We start from the raw sequence: 21,422 nt of genomic DNA on the forward strand, positions 1-21,422 counted from the left end.
TTCATAAAAGCCTGTGGAAAGTAGAAGAATAGAGTCTGATGAAAAGCTGTGAATATGTAACATAGCTATAGAGTTTAAAGATACCTTTAAAATAGGAGGCTATGTCTTTATGTACAGAAGTTGGCATAATTCCAATAGCTAGGCCCAATCAAATTGCATCCATTAAAGCAGTTGGTGCATTGATCCATTGACTAAATAAGTCTATTCTAGTTTGGGCTAACAATTGGACTTAAGCCATTCTATTTACAAAGAATGTTATTGAATATGCAATATATTAGAGAACACTTAAGAAGGATAGATTGTAATGCCCTGTGGTTAAAACAGAAATGTAGGAATTCTTATAGTAATCGTCTTTTAATGCATCAGATTCGTGTTATTTTAATACATAGTCTACCAAAGAATTAAAATGGAACAAACTGTTTTCTGAATTCTGGGATTTGTGTGCCTGTTTGTACCAGCTTGCATATTTCATGACTAATTTACATAGACAGATCTTGAATTATTTTTCACACAAATGAATACATCTTGGAAAAATTTTCGCAGAGCATTCCTCATGTGTAAATCAATGCTGTGTATATCTAATGGACTGTAAAATTGCACTTACCAGTTCTACTGATTGTTTTGATACCTGTTTACATAAGAATTTTTCAGCAAAGCAATATAGACACACATACACACTCAATTTTATCTTAATCTTCAGTAGTAATACTGTGTGTTTAGACAGAATGATGAATATCAGAAGTAATCCTGCAAGATACATACTTTGTAAAATAATTAGGTTATGGGTGATCAGAGTGAGAGTTATGTCCTGCAACACTTGTCTTAACATTTTAACAATATACCTTAGGGAAGTCATTGGATTTTGACTTTGAAGATATTTATGTAATCTGTCCTTGTGTTGTTTACTGAATTCTCTGGAATCATTAGCAGTCTCTGAATGATTCTGTAGTAATATTTCAGGAGAAAAAAAGGCAAAGGTCTAAATATTTGATGGCTTATTTAAAGAATGATTGAAAGGAACAATTTGATGTATTTCTTTTTACTCTCAGGAAAATTAGGATTTGCACAGGAGAACAATACTATAGATTCTGGAGAGCTTGATATTGGCCGAAGAGCAACACAAGAAGTTCATCCTGGGATTTTCTGGAGGTCACAAGTCTTCATTGATCAGCCACAGTTCCTAAAATTCAATATCTCTCTTCAAAAAGATGCATTGATTGGAGTATATGGCCGAAAAGGCTTACCACCTTCGCATACTCAAGTAAGGCCTGTTTTCAGTGAAAGCAAGATTTGATTTTGAAAACAATTGTTCTGGATTTCAATAATTCAATCCTGAATTATTTTTACCATTTTATATATTATGCCACTCACTAGTAATTTTTAGATTAGTTCTAAATGTAATTTGAACATTTAATATCTGAAGCATACAAAAATATTGGTTGATTACCATTACAAACTGTCACATATACTGTAAAAAAACAAGGTAATGCACTGCTCTTCTTTTAGTTTTATTGGCCCATTTTGGAAACTGTAATTCAGCAAATACTGCATGTGGGGAAATCACTTGTATCTATGTGTCTCTATAATAAATTAATTGTTTAATTGCTGAAGCAACATTCCCATCAATAGACTTGACCCAAATAGGCACTTTCCGACAAAAATATTCTGACTGGGTTATTGTAAGAGTAATCAGCTGTTGATCATGATGCCCATCAGAAGCACTTAATATGTATCTTGAAGACAGTGGTTTGGGGCGAAATAACTGTGAAAGGCAAATCAAAAACCTATGGGGAAAGAAAAACCTAAAGTACTTGAAATGAAAGCTGTGTGGACTGGGAGGAAAACATGGAGAAAAAGTGCTAACACAAAAAATAAAGAACAGGATGATCATACAAGAACACAGGAATCATCGGAAAAGTGTAGATATATCCAATTCTTATGGGCCTCATCTTGGCTAATGAGATGATAGAATAGATTATTTCCACGTGGATCCTTTTCTTTTACCTGTAATCTTTTTTCTTTAGGAAATTAAGTAGATAGTATGTTAGTTTCCATGTTTTTCAAAAATTCTGAATTTTCCATAAATATGTGAAACAGTTTCCAAAGATGTGGAATGCACTCTCCTTGAAAGCCTGTCATTGGCCTGACTAGGTGGTGGAGCTTTGATGTAGCAAAACCTATGTATAATGTTGACACTGTTATAAATTGTTTTTAGAATATCTTTAGTTGTATAATCAATTAATACTGTTTGAACATAGACCTTCATGGAAGAAATTTGTGCTTCTTCACAGCATAAATCACCATCATAAATAATTTCTCTGGGGATTTTTGTTTCTAAGATTTGTTACAAAGTTTTGAAGGTTGCTTCTTCCAATTGTATAATCATACATGAAGGTCTAAATGCCTGCCCAGTTTTAATTGTATGCAAGTTTAGTATTATTGAATGTACCTTATAGCAGTGTTGCTCATAGAGTGGTCTGCAAATAAATGCCAGCTTACAAGCCATTGGCTGCTTGTTTGCAGCAAGTTTTCAAGAAACTGTAAATAAGAGAGTAAGGCACAAATATGGTACCTGTTTGTGGCACATCTGACAAAATAATCCTACCAGTCCACCACATCAGAGGAACATTTTTGATTAGACTCTTATTTCAAACATTTAATGTTTTTATGCATTGTCGAAGGCTTTCATGACTGGAATCACTGTGTTGCTGTGTTTTCAGGCTATATGGCCATGTTCCAGTAGCATTCTCTCCTGCTGTTTCACCCAGATTTATGACAGGCATCCTCAGAGGTGTGAGATCCATCCTCAGAGGTGGAGAGCCCCAACCTGGACTTTCAACAGATATATAAACCCCACTTTCCTAGTTTCCTGCAGGCCTCACACCTCTGAAGATGCCTGCCATAGATGTGGGCGAAACGTCAGGAGAAAACTCACAGCAACCCATTTAATGTTTTAATATTGTATTTTAAAATAGTCACCTTTTTTACTTTTAAAACACTGCTTGTAAAAATGCTACTGTTCATGGGACAACATTTTTGTACAGTTTTGTGACTGGAAATTTTGTTCTTGCATGCAAGAGTGAAATAAGCAAAGATTTTAGATTCCCAGTAATTTGATCTCTTTAATTTTTAACATGATGCCTCTGCAGATTTTTCAAAGAAACCCAATAGCTCAGGGAGGTAGTAATCTAGGCAATGGAACATCAAACAACACCTGGATGCTCAAATGGGCGGCAGCATATTTCTCATGCGTTTGTACTCAGAAGTCAGTTTCACTGTGTTCAGCTATACTTAGCTATACGTCTATTTAAGATTGCAACCTGAAATATTCCTATGCATGTGCACCAACTATTCTTCCTGACATGCTTTGTATAAGAAAGAATGGATTGATTGATCTGAGAAAAGCTTTCAGTAAAAAAAAAATCACCATCACTAACCTTCAGTCTGAAGTTATGCTTGGGGTGCATCAGCACTATGAAATGAATGCAGTTTGACACAACTAACTGTCATGGCTCAGTGCTGTGGAATAATGTCAGTTGTAGATTTACATGCCAGCTCTGCCACCGAGTGCTGGTGCCTCACCAAACTATAAATCTCAAGATTCACTAGCAGTGAGCCATAACAGTTAAAACTATATTAATTCTACAATGTAGAGACAGCCTTACATTTACTACTTGAGATAAATTAATGCCCTTAAATATAATCAAGGGTTGCTGAAAGACATTGCCTATCTACTTGCTTTAGGATCGACAAAAATCCTGTGCAGCACTATCAATGTTTGACACATCTTTTTGAGGAAATGGTCTTAAGATAGCACATGGACCATTTTATTTTTTTAGAAACTATAGGAGTAAAATCTGTTTTTCCTTCTGATAGAAAGTCTTACTTTGCTTTAGAACATTTTCTTCAAATATCATGATAAAATCTAATATGCAAAGTTGAGCCATGAGTTATACAATATTGTTAGCAAAAATACCACAGAATAGCTCTTCAGAACATGCAGCACTCTCGAAGCTCTTTTGCTTTCTCTGCCTTTCACTGTGTATACATTTATATACTCATGTTTCTATTTAAAGTTTCTCTACCTTCTTTGCCCACCCACAAATCATAGTGATTCCCTTCCTTTGAAGTAGAGGAGAGACTGTTTCAGTTACATTATTAGAAATGTAATCTATTTAAATTCAAAAGTAAGACTTTATTTCTGAGTGTTCTAACTGGAAAGCTCTAGGTTCGTTTTCTAACAAAAAGTGCCTCACTGTCAGTAGATATTCAAGAGTAAAGATCTCACATACACAGAGAGAAAACAATGCTAAACATGCCTTTGAAAGCAGTTTGTAGTGAGAAACTTAAACCATGTAGTGTTGTCATCATCATGTTTTACTATGTGTTACATAATTTAACTTTTGTGATTTTTTTTAATCCCACCATCTGCCTTTTACAAAAAAAAATCACAATTATTTATTTGTATTCCAAGTATGCTATGGCTATTTGTGCACTTCCTTCTATGCAATCATTAGAAATATTTTGCAGATTTTGCAGATCTGTCCCTGTTACGTATCTTTATTCTCCAGCATGGTTGGATCATTATGTATTGTGCTCTCTATGTCAGAATAATCTTGGTTACACAGCGCTCGTGTTTTCTCAGGTATCATAAATAAATCAACCAGAAGTAATTGATAGTGGCTGTCCATTCAAAAACAGTCAATGGTAGTCTGCAAGACTCCGTGACACTTCCTTAAAATGTCAGTTCCATTGCAACCAGCCAATCAATATGTTTATTTAAAGAGACTTTACGAAGTAACAAATGACTTTGGTAGCTTAAAAGAAAAGTGAAGGGTACGGGAGCTACACGTGTATGTCCAACAAATAAGGGACATTCATACACAGAATTGAAGTATGTTTATAACATTTCAGCACATACTGACTTTTAAAAATATCTATAGCAACCAGTGCTCTATCTCCAGCTTTTCTATCACTGAGTTACTTCTTCACGTAAAAATTTGGCTAAAGAGTTCAGTTTTAGAGTCTATTATGATCAGGAGATCCTTCAGAAGAAACTGTAAACTTCACAATGTATTTTCTGGCTTATTTTTGAAAACCTTTTTTTTTTTTACAGACACCTTCTTTGAAATGGTCAAAACTCAAACATTTCTGTCTACCCCCCAGCAAAACTTGTCTACATCCTTGCCTACCCCTGCTCTAAAGGATTATTTGTTACAGCCTTCTTTTAAATATTGAAAAGATGCATTGTAAGAGAGAATGCTAGATATTTTTGATTTTTTTTAAGAAGAAAGGGTTTTCAGTCCTTTAAATTGAAGGATGTCCTAGAAATTAAAGGGTGTCCTGGACGTTCAAACATTTTTTCTTAGAATGAAAAGTCACTTTACTCAGAATAACAGTAACTCACTTGGATGCATTAGTGGTTTCATACTTATACTTAAAGAGATATTGGGTGAATTTTTAATTGATCGATTGATCTATAAAATGTTATGAGTTCAAGCTTTTATATATAACTAGTTGTGCCCGGCCACGCGTTGCTGTGGCGAAGTATGGTGGTATGGGAAATAAAGTATTGAGGAATTGGTGGTAGTTAAGGTCAAGGGTAAAGATTTTCCCCAGACATTAAGTCCAGCCGTGTCTGACTCTGGGGGTTGGGGCTCATCTCCATTTCTAAGCCGAAGAGCCGGCGTTGTCCGTAGACACCTCCAAGGTCATGTGGGATGACTACATGGAGCGGCGTTACCTTCCCGCCGGAGCAGTACCTATTGATGCACCCACATTTGCATGTTTTCGAACTTCTGGGTTGGCAGAAGCTGGAGCTAACAGTGGGGGCTCTCTCCGCTCCCCCAATTCAAACCTGCGGCCTTTCAGTCCAGAACTTCAGTAGCTCAGCGCTTTAACACGCTGCGCCATCAGGGGATATTATTTCCTAAAGGCTGTGAATATACAATATTTCTGATTGGTTTTTTTTGTTTGTTGGAGGCAAGTATGAATGCTGCAATTAGGAAAAATGATTAGGATGTAATGGCCTTGTAGCTTTAAAGCCTGGCTGTTTCCTCCCTGAGTGAATTTTTTGTTGGGAGGTGTTAGCTGGCCCTGATTGTTTCCTGTCTGGAATTCCCTTGTTTTCAGAGTGGTGTTGTTTGCGATATTTTATGTGCTTCTACTGTCTGTGGCCCTGAGAAAACAGAGGATTTGCCAGACTTTGAGGATGGGAATACTTTGTTGGGAGGTGTTAGCTGGCCCTGATTGTTTCCTGTGTGGAATTCCCCTGTTTATTTACTGTCCTGGTTTTAGAGATTATATTGTTCTGCATTATTCTATCCCAGTAATTATTTCATATTAAAGAAGAATCTCATTTATCCAACATTTGCTTATACAATGTTCTGGATTATCCAACGCAGTCTGCCTTTTCATAATCAATGTTTTTGTAGTCAGTGTTTTAAATTCATTGTGATATTTTAGCGGTAAATTTGTAAATACAGTACAGTAGAGTCTCACTTATCCAACATAAACGGGCCGGCAGAATGTTGGATAAGCGAATATGTTGGATAATAAGGAGGGATTAAGGATAAGCCTATTAAACATCAAATTAAGTTATGATTTCACAAATTAAGGACCAAAACATCATGTTAGACAACAAATTTGGAAGAAAAAGTAGTTCAATACACAGTAATTCTATGTAGAAATTACTGGATTTATGAATTTAGCACCAAAATATCACGATATATTGAAAGCAATGACTACAAAAATGCTTTGGATAATCCAGAACGTTGGATAAGCGAGTGTTGGATAAGTGAGACTCTACTGTAAATACTACATAGCATTACTGCGCATGGAAGTACTTTTTCTGTCAAATTTGTTGTATAATATGATGTTTTGGTGCTTAATTTGTATAATGATTACCTAATTTGATGTTTAATTGGCTTTTCCTGAATCCCTTCTTATTATCCAACATATTCACTTATCCTGCCGGCCTGTTTACGTTGGATAAGTGAGACTCTACTGTATATTTCTAATCTTATATTATCTGCTCAGAACTGGATTATCTGAGGCCCCTTCTTCACAGCTGTATAAAATGCACACTGAAGTGGATTATATGGTAGTGCGGAGTCAAGATAATCCAGTGCAAAGCAGATAATATAAGATTATAAATGGGTTATATAGCTGTGTGGAAGGGCCTTGAGTCTACACTGCCATATAATCCAGTGCAAATTAGATAATCTGTGGAAGAAGACTCAGTGAGGCCTAAATCTGCCTGTCCCCTAACTGAAACCTGGCTGTCCCTTGGCTGGTTGCTAGGCAACCAAGTGGGCAGAGATTAGCCCTCTAAACTGGCAGCAATTGGATAAAAAAAAATATTGCTCTCCCTCTAATTAGGACTTTATTTTTCTTTTCTTTTTGTTGTATCAACCTTGAGGCGTGGATGATGGGTTGTGTTGTCAAATTTTGAGGTTGGGGGGCCTGTACTTTTGTTGTTTTGTGAATTGCCGTGATGCCATCACTCTTTTATATATATAGATTGAGTTACCTCATCATAAATGTTTAGTATAGAAATAAAATTGTGGATTAATCTGGTTCTCAAATTCTTTACTGTAACAATAACAACTTCAGAGTGGCTGAATCCTCACAACTTGGGTTTGCCTTTACTAGATACAGGCAGAACACGTAGTTACTCATTGTAAACAGACATGGATTCATAGACAGAAATTTGAGCAATGGATACAACAATAAATACAGCCTTTCTGTAATGATCCCATAAATATTTAAACTTTATTTTATTTATTCATGAAGCACCACCTTAAAAATATTTCAACTATGCAGATAGTAGGTGAATCAGACAGATACTATTTTGTTTTGGGCCTAACTAGTGAGTTGATGACTACAAAAAATATTTGCCAATACCCATTTTTAGCGTGTATACATCACCAGAAGTTGATTTAGTTAATTTGGAGCGAATTATAGTAATGCACACAAGTCTACTAACCATTAAAAATTTTGTTTCTATTCTGATATGATTCATACTGTGTTGCTATGAAGAAAACCTATGTTGCTATGAAGAAAACATGCTTCTGGTAGCAATGTTATGTTTTGAAGTGATGCAGTGTATTATATTATCAGCTACCTTTTTGTTGTGCTCTTAAGAGGACAAAAACATAGTAATGAAGTGCCCGGTTGGAGGGGGATTTTTTCCCTTGTCATTCATTGGCATAATCAATGTGTGATAACTCTATGTGTTTTTATGCTACTAACATAGCATAGCATAGTTCACTCTATTACGATCAATGACCAGTTTGAGAACTATGCTATGCTAGTAGCATAAAAACCACATGGAGCTACCACACATTGATTATGCCAATTAACAACAAGCATATCAGAGTTATGAATTAAGAGATTTAAAACTTTAAAATAAGCGTATCATTGTTAGGACATTAAGATAATTAACTTAATAATCTAAGCTAAAATAAAAGCCATATACAGGATTATATTAAAGTCCAAAAATATTCATGGAATTAAAAGGAAGTGAGGGAACAGGGGTGCTCCTGTGGCACAGGAAAGTCCAGTCAAACAGAGGAGGAAGCAACACCCATACTATAATGAAAATACTGTAATCCCAATTTTCTGCTAGTATGAAGTCCTGGCTTGTACTAGCTTGTGCAGTCAGTAATCGACCGCTGGATTTTAATTGCTGCAGCACAGAACTTGGCAACATTATAATTTATACCTGAGTTAGTGTCTGAAAGCAGCAGGGAGATGTAAAATTGTCTAGAGCATCCTGGGTGTTTGTATAGCCATGGCATAATGAGATGGGATCAAATATCTCTATAAAACAGGCACTGAAGAAACACATTTTCCGTTGTCTCTATGTGTCCTGAGTCACAGGGGCACAGTCTCTCGGAGTATGGGATCTTCCGATAACGACCTACCAATACAGCCGATGGAAGGGCATGGCAACATGCCAGAGTGAAGGCCCTCCAATGGCTGGAAACCTCCAGCATGGTTAGATATTTCATAGGGGAGGTACAAAACCAACTGACTCCATTGATGATAAAGGATGGGGCGCTGGCTATGCTACTAGATCTCAAAGCTGATCTTGGTTGGTTTTGGTTCAGCAAGCTATGTAGAATTGTCATCTTTCTAGCAGAACACATAAGTGAATGTCTACTCTTGGTAGTAAAGATGTTAGCAAAAAATTTAACAGAAGTTGATATGGGAGACTGAGTAAACTATGTTTCTTCATAGAAAAAACTGAAAAGGAATTCAAGCACCAAGCTTTTAATTTAGGAATATTCATTGTGCTAAATTAACAAATTAAAACTACATAAATTAATGATACACAAATTGTTGTGCTATTTTTTCCTACAGTATGATTTTGTGGAACTTTTGGATGGGAGCCGGTTGATTGCAAGGGAACAGCGTAATCTTCTTGAGTCAGAGAGAGCTGGTAGACAGGCAAGATCAGTCAATCTTCATGAAGCAGGTTTCATCCAGTATTTAGATGCTGGAATCTGGCATCTTGCTTTTTACAATGATGGGAAAAATCCAGAACAAGTGTCTTTTAATACCATTGTCATAGGTAAGTGTAATATTCATGCGTTTCATGAACAATGCCGCAATTTCTTTTTAAAAATAGATTTTTCCTCCTTGCATATGTCAAGTATTTTACAAATTTAATAACCTACATCAGGATCAGAATATGACTTACCTGGAATGTACTGAAGATGCGTGTGACTTGTTAAGCTCTATTGTGAAAATAAAATTTTATAATCGTTCTATTAAAATAGAGCTTTTTGTTGTTATCCTAGATTACTTAAGTAAAATTCGAAACTCTATAATTACATCTAAAATTGAACACTATTTACTTTCTCAAAAGCAGGAAATAAACTAAATAGGCATGCTTCTAGAAATATCTTAATTTGCTGCTATTTACAAGTGATTTTAACGAGAACAGTGTACTGTTTTTTGTTAAATGCTGTGATTCAGCATGTTAGAATTTCTTTTCTTATGGTCTCTTTCAGAGTCTGTGGTGGAGTGCCCCCGCAATTGCCATGGAAACGGAGAGTGCGTATCAGGATCATGCCATTGTTTTGCTGGATTTCTGGGCCCTGATTGTTCAAGAGGTATATAAACTGCATTCTTCTGAAGTCAATACAAATAAGGAACAGAAACAGAAGTAGCTACTACAGCTGCAATCAAAAGAAACTGAAGTACAACTTGTTGTCTAGATGTTGTTCTTCTGCTTCTAAACCTTGATTGAAAAGAATTGCGTTAAGTCTTCTGTCATGTTTTATTTCACAGCAGCCTGCCCAGTATTGTGCAGTGGAAATGGGCAGTACTCCAAAGGCCGCTGTCTTTGCTACAGCGGCTGGAAAGGTACAGAATGTGACGTGCCTACCACCCAGTGCATTGACCCTCAGTGTGGGGGTCGTGGGATTTGCATCATGGGCTCTTGTGCTTGCAACTCGGGATACAAAGGAGAGAACTGTGAAGAAGGTAAATATGTAAACATTTACTTAGGATTAGCACAAGTGCTTTCCTACACCATTATATTCTAGGCCCTACATTAAATACCAAAAATCTGCAGACACTAGCACACTTTCAGTTTAATTGAAACATGGCTTTTAAAAGCATATCATTCCCATTCAGAAATTTTCAAACATATTAAAAATACAATTGGGGAAACCATTTATAGAAAGTTAGATTGTAGTTATTTTAACTATTGAATGGGTAAATAGAGTTTAATCTCTTGGTTTATGAGTGTAATCATGACATCTTCAAGCTGAAACAAGTTAAGACGGAAAAGTGAAATGTTTGATGAATGATTCAGTACCCTTTCATATAATGGAAGAAATTGTTTCTATGCTCCATTTGTTGGCAGTCTCTTCCACAAATCACATTGGTTATAATGCTGACTAAGGGCAAAGGATATCCATTCCTCTCTGCTAGAAAATAGTCATTTTTGTTGGATTGTTTTATGAAAAAGAAAAGCACCGAGTCCATTCACAATCAGATTATTGATCAGAATGTACAAATTAGTACAATTAAGTCTTTGGAATTAAATTTTCAGAAGATTGATCCTTCAAATGTAATGTTTTATTGCATCAAATTGCTAAATTAAATCCTGTCATCTAAAGCACATGAAATAGAATTAAGAAAGGGAGAATGCAATACATTTGTTTTCTAATCAGGGTCGATGTATTACATAGCTGCCATAATATGGGAAAAACAGGTCAGTAGAACAGCCCAGCAAGAAACTGCCAGGATGGTCAAATCCATATGAATAGTCTTTTAGTAGATTTTCCTGAGCAAATTCAATTCATTTCAGTTAAGGGAGCACTGGATGCTTTCAGACATTAAGAAAGTTACCATGTTTAATAACTCAGAAATTTAGTTCATCTAGTTGTCTATGTTCCCCGTTCCATCGTCCAATTGCATATATTAAAAAACCACAACACTCTACCACTATGGGCATTTCCAGACAGGCCCTATATCCCAGGATCTGATCCCAGGTTTTCTGCTTTAAATTGGATTATGTGAGTCCTGCATTGCAAGATAATCTGGGATCAGATCCTGGGATATAGGGCCTGTCTGGCAGGGCCCTATATCAGAGTAGTTGTAATCTCTATTTTCTACAAGTTTTCCATCTTTCCTTTGTTTATTTTTTCCAAATTAAATTTACAGAACCCTCCAAGACTAATCCATGACTCAGTTTACCTTTTATGGAATAACAGATATTAGTCAAATTACCTTTTAAGCAATAATCAAGCCTCTTATTCCTGAGATTTTTGTCACTACAATTTACTCATGGACCCATGTTTTGTCAAAGAAATTCCCATGTAAAGTACCAGATTGCCAGCCAGTTTGATCCTGGAAACTACTGTTCTATTAGCATGAACACATTCTGGTTTTTATTAAGTAAATAAGAGGACCGAGATGCTGTTCACCAAATCTCAGAGGGGCCAGAGTGTGTCACACTGTAACAGACCTAGCACCTCACCCAAAATCTGTCAGTTTACATGTTCCAGGACAGAAGACTGCTGTGGAGTTGGTTAGGGGTGGAAAGTTTCAGTGGTGGAATGTTAGAAATTCTCCTTCCCAGTGGTATAACAGATAGGGGAAATTCCTGTTCTTACCCCATAAAGCCATTTTTGCATTGTGGTTAGGGAACTGGACTTGGGATTTGGGAGGTTGCACTTTAGATCCCCATTGAAATTTGAAAGTAAACTTGATTAAGGTAGCCTTGCTCTCATGTTGAACTACCTCATATGGTGGTTGTAATGTATGTATTTAAAATAACAACAGTATTCTGCCCTTTCTCTGCATATCATGCCATAGAAACATTTACAATCAATTTTAAGTTGCTTACAATAATGTAAATGATTTTATTGAAATAAATCATTTGAATAAGAAATAATTTAAAATGTTAAACAGCAGAATGGGGCTCTGTAACTTCTTTCAAGGCAATTGCAGCTCCTGAAAGCTTTCCTGATATGTAATTAACTCTGCTTTTGACAAAAAAAGGGACAGCATAGAAGAATCTAGGATAGTGATTTTCATCCTGTAGGTTCCCAGATGCTTTGGCCTTCAACTCCCAGAAATCCTAACAGCTGGGAAAATGGCTGGAATTTCTGGGAGTTGTAGGCCAAAACACTTGGGGACCCACAGGTTGAGAACCACTGGTCTAGGGAGATAGGAACTGCAAAAACAGCCACATTTTGCCCACTTCTAGTTTAGAGATTATTTGTGTTGACACTCCTATCTTGAGACAATTTTTAGTGTAATTTCAGTGCAGACCCATATATTCAGGTAATAGTATTGGCCAAAAGCTCAAATTATTGTGGACAAGCTAGAACAGGCATGGGCAAACTTCAGCCCTCCGGGTGTTTTGAACTTCAACTCCCATAATTCCTAACAGTGGCTGTTAGGAATTGTGGGAGTTGAAGTCCAAAACACCTGGAGGGCCAAAGTTTGCCCATGACTGTTCTAGCTTGTCCACAATAATCATTTTTGTACTTGGAACTATAGTAAATCTTAATAATTTAACAAAACTTCAATGTAGTACAATGGCTTTTTCAAATTTGAGATTTTTTTTTTGAGTAATGGTCAGGACTATTGTTGGTCAGGGGAAAGTCTAAAAAGCAACTATCTTTTAGCTGTGATGAGAAAGTGTGGAGGATAAAGTATATCTTGTTGAGCTTACTGAGAGGAAAAATGTGATGTAAATGACACTGATAAATTAACATGATAGGCTGAATATTTGGTCCCTCAGAGGATGAGAGGGGTTTTGCATCTAACACTTCTAGAATACCTCATTTTTACACACGCTGGCATTGAATACATCTAAATAAATATATCTAATGTGTAATATGTAGGTTGCAAAATTCGTAGCAGAGAAAGGAAGATCAACCATAGAAGTTGTAACTTTGCTTCAAATGTTTTTGCTGGGAAGAGATGTCATAGTGAATGAAGAAGTGTAGGAGTTAGATACGAAACCTGCAAGTATTCTACAAATATACTGAAGTCATAAATGGGACAGGATGAGGAAGTTCACCCATTAGAGGAAACTGCTCCTTTTATGTTCTGTATTTATTGATTTTTACTTATTGCTTCATGTTTCAAAGAATGTTCTTTCTTTTTTAAATTGGGGTAAAGTACACATTATATTAATCTAGTCTGCTATCTATGGTGCAACCACGACTAGTCTTTTCGTAGATCTGCTAGTGATTCACATCTTTTGTTTATTTATCAAATTGGGTATTGACTGTTGTTGCTGTGGGTTGAAGTGGTTTTGTATTTCTATTTATATAAATTAATTGTATAATTATGACAGATCTTAGTTCAGCATACAATATAGAATCTTAATGACACTCTACTCATCTGCAACATATTTTTATATATTTTTCATGATGATGAAATTTATAGATACAAAACTATTTTCCTATTTCAGCGGATTGTTTAGATCCAGCCTGTTCAAATCACGGTGTGTGTATCCATGGAGAGTGCCACTGTAATCCAGGATGGGGTGGTAACAACTGTGAAATCTTGAAGACCATGTGTCCAGATCAGTGCTCTGGGCATGGCACATATCTTCAAGAAAGTGGCTCATGTACTTGTGATCCTAACTGGACAGGTCCTGACTGCTCCAATGGTAATTGCCCATTTTTAAATGATTTGCTTTAGCTTTAACCTATCTTCTTATTTAAAACAGCTTCAGATTAATACAGAACTCTGTCATTTTTCCAGTTAACAGTCTACAAACCCTAAACAAATTTAGAGAATTGCATCAATGCAGTTGACACTGCAGTATGATTTAATACATGACAGAAGTTCCAGACATTGCAGAATGTTGCCAGCCATGATAAATGATGGGGAGTCAAGTTCAAGACAAGCATGTCTGATTGTACAGTACATGTGCAAAGGTTTTTCGTATGCCATATGCTGGTGAAGGCTTTCTATCAGACGGACTTTAGCGAACTCATTAAAACACAGTGCCTTTACAGTGCAAATCAGAATTGTACTCATTCATATTTCGGTACTCAGTTTCTTCTCGTCTGCCTTGCCTGATTGCATTGTAATATTATTAACATCATATCTTGTCATAATTGCTGTGTAGCACATCACACTTACATAGTGTGATGCCCCAGTGTAAGCCTCCCTGAGTCCTTTGGGAGATGGAGCGGGGTATAAATAAAGTTTTATTATTTTTTATTATTTATAGTCCTGTCCTTCGAGTGCTGCACACATGAAGTATTGCTACACATATGAAGTAATAGTATGTAAAAAAGCTTTCACTGTTTGTCCTGAATATAAAAAAGCAGGGGAAGGTAATGTGTAATGATCATAAAATTGCAGTTATGGCTGAATAGCACAAATCCAATTCATGCATTAAGGTACAGTAAAGTCTCACTTATCCAAGCTAAACGGGCTGGCAGAAGCTTGGATAAGCAAATATCTTGGATAATAAGAAGGGATTAAGGAAAAGCCTATTAAACATCAAATTAGGTTATGATTTTACAAATTAAGCACTAAAACATCATGTTTTAAAACAAATTTGACAGAAAAAGCAGTTCAATACACAGTAATGTTATGTTGTAATTACTGTATTTACGAATTTAGCACCAAAATATCACGATATATTGAAAACATTGACTACAAAAATGGCTTGGATAATCCAGAAACTTGGATAAGCGAGGCTTAGATAAGTGAGACCCTACTGTAATTTAAACTTTGTATACCCAAATAGGTCCCTAGAATCTTCAGAATCTGCGAGAACCCCATAGATATGTATGTAACAGATTCAATTGCTCATTTCCTGCTAAGCAGTTTGGGATGACTGTGATTCAAAATCACTGTAAGGTGGAAATTAATATACAGTAGAGTCTCACTTATCCAAGCTAAACAGGCTGGCAGAAGCTTGGATAAGCGAATATCTTGGATAATGAGGGAATAAGGAAAAGCCTATTAAACATCAAATTAGGTTATGATTTTACAAATTAAGCACCAAAACATCATGTTATACAACAAGATTGACAGAAAAAGTAGTTCAATACGCAGTAATGTTATGTTGTAATTACAGTAGAGTCTCACTTATCCAACACTCGCTTATCCAACATTCTGGATTATCCAACGCATTTTTGTAGTCAATGTTTTCAATATACCATGATATTTTGGTGCTAAATTCGTAAATACAGTAATTACTACATAGCATTACTGCGTATTGAACTACTTTTTCTGTCAAATTTGTTGTATAACATGATGTTTTGGTGCTTAATTTGTAAAATCATAACCTAATTTGATTTTTAATAGGCTTTTCCTTAATCTCTCCTTATTATCCAACATATTCAGTTATCCAACGTTCTGCCAGCCCGTTTACGTTGGATAAGCGAGACTCTACTGTACTGTATTTACAAATTTAGCACCAAAATATCACGATATTTTGAAAACATTGACTACAAAAATGGCTTGGATTATCCAGAAGCTTGGATAAGCGAGGCTTGGATAAGTGAGACTCTACTGTATTTGTTTTCTGATCACACACTACCTTTGATATCATAAATAGAAGACGTCATTTTAAATGGGTAAAAGAGAGTATCTTAAAAAGAAAGCACTTAAGAAAGAAAATAATAAACAGTTTTGCTCCATCAGAAGATTTTTGTTTATAAAATCCATTCTATCTTCATCAGTGGTTTGTCCCTTAATTAGGCCTCCAATTCCACTTCAGTTAAATTAACTCTAATTAATAAGTTCATTACAAAGACTGGCACACCTTGCTTAAAGCATGTGTGCGAAAAGCTGATAAACACTTCCTTGCTAATGAAAAATTGATTAGATTGAAGGGAAAAGGTGGGCTTCCCAGTATAAAGGTTGGTATATTGAAATTTTCAATTAATTCATCTGAGACTCTATACTTGAAAAAAAATTAAAATAAAAAACAATTAAGAATTGCTTGGTTTGCAAAGGCACATTCTGGTACATAAATGTCACCATTCATTTGTATCTTTAATGTTCCTGTGAGCAGTTTAAAAATAGCAATGTCACGGTGGTAAAAAGGATCCATGTCAGTCTCTTTGGTTGAACTTGCTATTTGTTTTCTGGTATAAATAATTTCCAATTTGTGTTTCAGGGCTGCATTTCTATTTTATAAGAAAACTGGAAGTTGTTTAATATGCTTATAAACCAGTGTCTGGCCATAACAGCTTTGTTCTAACAGACTTAAACTGTATCCCTTAGGCTACGATAACATGACATTTTCCTCTTGATATTAGCTTCACAAGAAGCTATATTCTCTTATAAAAGAGGAGGAGAGATGAATGTAAATGGACTGTTACATTATTTCATGCCCTGTATTGCTTTTGAAAACGAAGTTTATTGTGTAACCTAGAAAGCCCATTATTAGACTATCAGTTATATTGTATTTTCAGAGAAAGGCAAAAGAAGAAAATGAATGCCAAACCTGATTGGTTGCTTAATATTGTTTTTAGTATGTAAAAGAGATTAGTCATTGCTGCAGTGCCACAAATGTGCAAAAGGTGGGTAAAGAAACATGCCTTGGATTTAACAACTTCTCAGTATTTCAGTATACAACTGAATGCTGCAACATCAAGAATGTTTGAGTAATTAGGGGTGGTACTAGTAAGCAACATAATTTTATTGTTTTCCTTGGGAAATGTCTTTTACTTGACTGTAGATACCTCAGTATAGAGAAGAGCTGAAATAAAGAGCTCAAACAGGCTATGTGATCAACACTGAATACTGCAAGGCTTGACCATTTCCCTAACTTGTACTGAGCAGATAAATTGCGCCTCTGTCAGCTTCTCACAGCCCTTTTTCACCACAGTAGAACTCAACTAGAATCAGGGCAGGTGTCACCGGAAAGGCAGATTCAAGGTCTGGATAAATTGCTAAATTTAGCTGAAGTAGACACACTAAATCGCTGAAAACTTGTAAGTAAACAAGTATACATTGATTTAGTAGACCTGATTTCATTAGGGCTAGCAATTGGAGTTAAGTCCAAATTACCAGGAGCTCTTTTCACACTTCATAATCATGATGCTATAGTTCTACTAACAGCCATGGCAATATCCTATCAGGTCTTGGGGTGAATCGTTTGGGGATGTGCTAGAGTGCTGTGACTGATAATTCCAAATACTTCACCCTAACTTACAAAACTCAAGATTCCAGAGGATGTTGCCATGGTAGTTAATACACTCATAGCACTATAACTGTGGATTATGAAAGTTTACTACCTGGGTTTACAACCTTTCCTAAAACAGATTAGCTGTACAGAATGTGGAACTCAGAATTGCAGTGCAGTTTGATAGCTTCTGTTTAACATGGTGATCAGTACCAGGCAAATAATGCATTGCCCCATAGTGATATGGAGATATAGAAACTCTCTTGTCAGTAGAACTAGTTCTACCAACTAGATATTGGCTTTCTAATTGAAATAGAAAGTGAGTTTGAAATAATGACTGAGTGTTACAGAATTTCAGAAAGTTGGAAAGATTCTGCGGCAAAGCTACTGCTTATTCTTCATTTGCCCTTGAAATTTGTTTGAGGTGTCAGAACCCAAATTTACTGAATTATTGTGGATATCAAGTACCTTGGAATAATGTATTTAGTTGAGTCTTGTTGTCTATTGAAAGGATGGAAATCATAATCTTTCTGTCTTGCCCACACAGGATACAAAATAGCTTGTGGTCAAATATACTCAGAATGTTCAATATAAAGAGTCCAGGCATGTGTTAAACATACACTTTCTTTCATAATATAAAAAGTGCCTAGAGCAGGGGTTCTCAAAACTTTTTAAGCCGCGGAGCCCTTTTTGAAGCAAAAGTTTCTCGTGGAGCTCCAAGAAATGTTTATAAAGGGACAAACCTTTTGATGGATGGAATTTGTGTGAATTAATTCCTATGCACACTGCATATATCTTGTTTGTAGTGCAAAAAAAGTACAATACAATATTCAAATACAATACAATATTAAAAAATGAAGAACAATTTTAACCAACATAAACTTGACAGTATTTCATTAGAAGACCCTATTCACACTGCATATATCTTGTTTGTAATGCAAAAAAGAACGATACAATATTCAAAATGAAAAACAATTTTAACTTGACAGTATTTCATTAGTAAACCCCATATAATGAAAAGATTTTTATGTCAAAGTCAAATGAGTAATTTTAATTACAAGATCCTAAAGATCAGTCAATTCGTTATAGTCTTCCACTGAAAGGAAAAGATTGATGTGGTCTCCAGGCATCAAATAGGTTCCTTTCCATAAGGTATTATAAAATATTTACTTGTCGTCTTGAGATTGAAAGTACATTACATATTGTGGTAAGAAGAAAAACTGAATGGAAAAAAGCTTTTAACTATTAGTTTCCTTTGAATGATAGTTAGACTCACGTAGAGAAGTAAAATGTTACTAAAAATGTAACATTGAAATGTTCGGTATGAACATGTGAAAGATCACAGAACTGAAATAGATAAAATATGTGTTTAATATGATTATCTTGATGGAAGGTGTCATTCTCTTGATGAATTCTCTTGATGGGAGGGTTTATATTAGAGAAAGTAAAATACTTTAAAAAATCTTTCCCCTTACTGTTGTCATTTCTCCCATGATTCCCATAGTACTTGACCACATTGTTTTTAGGAATATTCTGTCCCTCTTCATAAATTTCTTAAGAGATGTGCGATCATGAAAATATAATGTGAGGGGGGATGGGGGATGGGGGGGGGGGAGAAGGGATCTATGTTAATTGCTGTAATAGCATGTTTTATGCATATGTCTTTGTTTGATGTTTTTATAGTTTTAATGGTTTTAATCTACAGTTGTATGTATTTTATTTAGATATGTGATATATTTTTATATATATGTAAGGCATTGAATGTTGCCATTTATTATGTTGTAAACCGCTTTGAGTCCCTCCCAGGGGTAAGAAAAGCGGTATAGAAATCCAGTTAATAATGATAATAATAATAATAAGTCAAGGCTAATTGATAAAAATCTATAGATAGGTGGCTATCGCTAGGTTATAAATATACACTTTTAAAAGAGTTTCCTTTTCTCTGTATTGCGCTTGAATTTGGAACTAAATTAATATACAGTAGAGTCTCACTTATCCAACATTCGCTTATCCAACGTTCTGGATTATCCAACGCATTTTTGTAGTCAATGTTTTCAATATTTTGGTGCTAAATTCATAAATACAGTAATTACTACACAGCATTACTGCATATTGAACTACTTTTTCTGTCCAATTTGTTGTATAACATGATGTTTTGGTGCTTAATTTGTAAAATCATAACCTAATTTGATGTTTAATAGGCTTCTCCTTAATATCTCCTTATTATCCAACATATTCGCTTATCCAACATTCTGCCGGCCCGTTTATGTTGGATAAGTGAGACTCTACTGTACCACCACCCTATTCACCTACTCTTACTGTTGATTTCCAACACAGAAATCTGTTCTGTTGACTGTGGGACTCATGGTGTCTGCATGGGTGGAACGTGCCGTTGTGAAGAAGGCTGGACGAGCCCATCCTGCACTCAAAGAGCATGTCATCCTCGGTGTGCTGAACATGGAACATGTAAAGATGGAAAGTGTGAATGCAACCAAGGCTGGAATGGCGAGCACTGCACGATTGGTAAGCTAACTGTACCTTAATATCCTTCTTCAATTCTGAACTTTAAAAAGTCAGAGCTACTGGCCTTGTCTGAATTAGAAATTTAACACTTTGAAGCTTTCGTCTTCAAACAGAATATCTTTGCTTGTCAGTCTGTGTAAAGGAACTGATATTTTAAAAAAGGAAATGATTATATAATGGGCTGTCAATCCTTTATGGAGTACTTGCCCCAGATTGGAAAGACAAGAATTTCCCTTTCACATTTTCCTCTAGTTTTCTCTGTAGATACCTTCCCTGACTCCAATAAAAGAAGACACTATTTTTGTAGTGTTCATAAGCCATGGATAAATCTCTTCATTTCTACAGGCTTTTCTATTTTTAGCTGGTAATAGTACATCTCATTTTAACTTTATTAACAAAAAGGAAAGCAAAGGTACATTGTATGTGAACATAAAAGCTGAAATATATGTGCCAAGAAATTCACCAGCCTGAAATTATTTTGTTGAGATTTGTTAGCAGGCACAATGGGTTATACTTAAGATTTCCACACAGCTTCTATTTCAGTATTGATAAATGAAGGAATTTGCTTATTTTCAGCACATCCATTCATGGCTCTTGTTTTTACAAAGGGAAGAGACTTAGTGCAGGACCTCATTCCCCCACCCCTGGCCTTACCTCCAGAGTATCATACGGATATAGCAAAAAGGATAATTACCTTTCCTACAGTTCTGCTAATGTTACTTCCAGAAGTTGGCCTATGACCAAATAAACATTGATCTCTGACAAGATGGGCCATAAACAGTCATTACATATAGCAGCGAGCAGAAATCAAGGAAGGATTCTGACATAGACTCTTCACTTTTCTCTCCTTTTTTTCAATTAAAAATATTTATAGCAAAATGAATGTGGAAGTCAAAGCTTCTTCATACTGAGTAGATCTCCCTTTTGCTGGCCCCACAGATCTTTACAGAACTGTAAGGCTTATAGTTACATGTGATATTTTTCTTGCATATTTTTTGCAATGCATTAAAAACAGGCTGTTGTTATCTCAACTTTAGCAAGACTGGCCTCTGATTTTTCACATTTATATTACAAGGGCATGTATTTCCAATGTATTGAGGATAATACTTTAGTAAAAAATAAATTCATTGTTTTGTATAGAATAAAATTCTGTTATTTATTTATTTATTTAAAATTCTATTAACTCTGTATTCATAACAGTGGTTTCAATGAGGCTGCCATCTGTCTTCAGATATTAACTGTCTTGTCCAAGTGCTCCTCAACT

The 21,422-nt window shown here is 35.5% G+C and overlaps 1 protein-coding gene across 25 annotated transcripts in view; it reads left to right on the forward strand.

The window, feature by feature from the left end:
* Positions 1-21,422, forward strand: part of tenm3 (teneurin transmembrane protein 3) — a 1,793,546-nt gene that overhangs the window by 1,652,294 nt on the left and 119,830 nt on the right. For 24 of the 25 annotated variants that reach the window (XM_062982692.1, XM_062982693.1, XM_062982691.1 and 21 more), the window contains 6 exons: positions 1,050-1,261; positions 9,367-9,577; positions 10,020-10,121; positions 10,300-10,494; positions 13,949-14,149; positions 19,973-20,158. In XM_062982692.1, the coding sequence (XP_062838762.1) occupies positions 1,050-1,261; positions 9,367-9,577; positions 10,020-10,121; positions 10,300-10,494; positions 13,949-14,149; positions 19,973-20,158 (1,107 nt within the window). The remainder of the gene's footprint in view (positions 1-1,049; positions 1,262-9,366; positions 9,578-10,019; positions 10,122-10,299; positions 10,495-13,948; positions 14,150-19,972; positions 20,159-21,422) is intronic. The other variant, XM_062982701.1, reaches the window with a different exon arrangement.

Source organism: Anolis carolinensis, chromosome 5, assembly GCF_035594765.1.
Source record: "Anolis carolinensis isolate JA03-04 chromosome 5, rAnoCar3.1.pri, whole genome shotgun sequence".
Lineage (NCBI taxonomy): Eukaryota > Metazoa > Chordata > Lepidosauria > Squamata > Dactyloidae > Anolis > Anolis carolinensis.